General features: G+C 36.3%; 1 protein-coding gene across 2 annotated transcripts in view; it reads right to left on the reverse strand.

Moving 5' to 3' along the window:
• The window catches only part of LOC106875932 (uncharacterized), a 35,787-nt gene extending 33,419 nt beyond the window's left edge, over positions 1 to 2,368 (reverse strand). Inside the window, exon 1 of one of the 2 annotated variants that reach the window (XM_014924259.2) lies at positions 2,194 to 2,368. In XM_014924259.2, coding sequence (XP_014779745.1) covers positions 2,194 to 2,203 — 10 coding nt within the window. In that variant the 5' untranslated portion in view covers positions 2,204 to 2,368. Of the gene's footprint in view, positions 1 to 134; positions 313 to 2,193 lie in introns of those variants that run through there. The other variant, XM_014924252.2, reaches the window with a different exon arrangement.
• Positions 2,369 to 2,780: the final 412 nt, after the last annotated feature.

The raw sequence follows: 2,780 nt of genomic DNA on the forward strand, positions 1-2,780 counted from the left end.
TTCCTCCCATTATTATGAAATGTGTGATGTTGAAAATAATTTGAAAAATCCCAACCAAAACAGAGAAATTTGAACTTATGTGTGGGGCAACTATTCAACTTCCCCACCCTCACAAGAAATATATATTTCCTTACCTTTTGGAGTCAATTTTGGCTTGAGACTAAACATCTTTAAAAGTTATTGTTTAATAATGATAATAGGAGAAGAAACAGATGGAAGAACTGACAATGGAAGAAGGGGCACTAAGCAGTAACGCAACTTGTCCTCTCTGCTGCGTGCAGCAGCACTGGACAGCAGTAAGAGAATGGATTGCAAATGTTGAGTTACTTAAGCTTTTTCTGTATACTGTGGAAAGAGAGAGGAAGGGAGAGAGAGAGAAATAAAGTCATAGAGAGACAGACAGATAGAAATAGAGAGAGAGTGGAAGGGGCCTAGATTTATATCAATGATGCAATCACGACCTAGTTTGCTTTCTTACTGTTGGCACACATGCAAGTAAATCATAGAGGTTACCTTCAGATACATACATATACACGCATGCACATATATATATATATATATATATATATATAATCATCACCATTTAACATCTGTCTTCCATGCTGGCATGGGTTGGACGGCAGATATATATGTGTGTGTGTGTGTATACCGTAGATAGGGGTGTTTGTATGTGTACATAACTATGTTTTCTTTATTTTTTACTTGTTTCAGTCATTGACCGGGGGTCACTCTGGGCTCTTGCCTTGAAGGGTTTAGTCATGCAAACTGACCCCAGTCGTCATTATTCTAATTCCTGGTACTTATTCACACACACACACACACACATGATGGGTTTCCATACAGTTTCCATCTACCAAATCCACTCACAAGACTTTGGCCAGCCAAGGGTTATAGTAACAGACACCTGGTCAAGGCGTAATGCAGAGGGACTGAACCCAAGACCACATGGTTGGCAAACAAGGTGTTTAACCACACAGTCACATCTGTGCCTACAATATATGTGTATATATATATATATATATATATATATCAAAGTTAGGTAAGGCTGGTTGATGGGATTACTTTAGGACCATGTGGTTGAGAAGCAAACTTCTTACAATACAGCCACACCTACACCTATTTGTTGGCACAAAAAAATACAACACAAAAACAAGGTAAAAAAAAATTACCGAATTGATATTAGTTTCATGCTCAGAAAATAGGGCAAAAAAAAAGACATTTTAAAATTTATGCTATATTTTTTTATTCTTTTAATTGTTTCAGTCTTTTGACTGAGGCCATGCTGGAGCACCGCCTTTAGTCGAGCAAACCGATTCCCAGAACTTATTCTTTGGATGCCTAGTACTTATTCTATCGGTCTCTTTTGCCGAACCGCTGCATTACGGGGACGTAAACACACCAGCATAGGTTGTCAAGCGATGGTGGGTGGGTGGATACACAGAGACACATGAACAAACACACACACGCACACATAAATACAAGGGCTTCTTTCAGTTTCCGTCTACCAAATCCACTCACAAGGCTTTGGTCAGCCCGAGATAGATAGATAGAGAGAGAGAGAGGAACAAGAGAGAGACATTAGACGAATAAACAGAGCAATAGATAGAAAGACAAATAGATAGATAGATAGATGGTCCAACAGAAAAATAGACAGATACAGAGAGATACAGGCAGACTGACCAACACAGAGAAATACATATATATATATATAACGTGGGTCATCTAAGAGACCATAATTGAGGGAAAAGATGCACTCGAATATCTGTCAATAGAGTGGGTGTATTATCCGAAATGTATATTATCATATAACCATTACAGCCGTGATGGATATATAGTACTGTACATTTCGGATAATATATATATATATATATATATATGTATCGTTTTTGGATTTGGTTTGCAAGATCCTTTATGTGAGTTTCGTGTTGAAGCATATTCTGTTGTGTCTGGGGAGAGTCGTTCTCTTTTTAATGTCTTATAATTTAAACACACTCACTGGTAAAGTTTCCACTCATTTACTTCCTAAAACTTTTGTTGTGTCTTGCAACCTTTCCGATAGTCGTTGACTCTGTCCGAACGGATAGAGTCAAAGATTATTGAACGATTATATATATATCTCCATGCGTATGTGTATTTCAGGATAACAATCAATAATCAGTGTTTATAAACCAAAACGAATAAACGTATTCTTACCTCGGTACATCTCAAAGGGTAAATGCAATAACGGGAATTAAATCTCCCCGCTCTGAAAAAAAAAGGAAATTCAAGTTTGGTAAATAATAGCAAAACTTCAATAAATTCCGTTTCTGCGAGAAACGGTCTACACCTCCATGCTTAAGTTAACCGGAAATATGGATGAAGTGCAGTTACCTCCCTTGAAACATCTGCTTTTTTTTTGACGGGGTTACGGTGTGGGATTTACTCGCTTGATGGAAACCCCGTATTGACTTGCTTAAAAGAAAAAAACTTTAAAAAATGCAGAAAGAGCGATAAACATACAGGTTACGTGTGACGTTGCTATTACACACACGCATACACATGCGTGCTTCCATACATTTGCACACACGCATACACATGCGTGCTTCCATACATTTGCACACACACACACACACATATATATATAATTTAGAGAAAAATTATTGAATTCATTTTTTTTTCTCTAAATTATATATTTTTGTATATTATATATTGTGAAATATAATTTAATTTTAATTTCGATAAATTAAATTAAATTGAATTTTTCCCTGTAAATTTGGATTTTTATCCCTAATATTATTATC

Source organism: Octopus bimaculoides, chromosome 16 (genome assembly GCF_001194135.2).
Source record: "Octopus bimaculoides isolate UCB-OBI-ISO-001 chromosome 16, ASM119413v2, whole genome shotgun sequence".
NCBI classification, from domain to species: domain Eukaryota; kingdom Metazoa; phylum Mollusca; class Cephalopoda; order Octopoda; family Octopodidae; genus Octopus; species Octopus bimaculoides.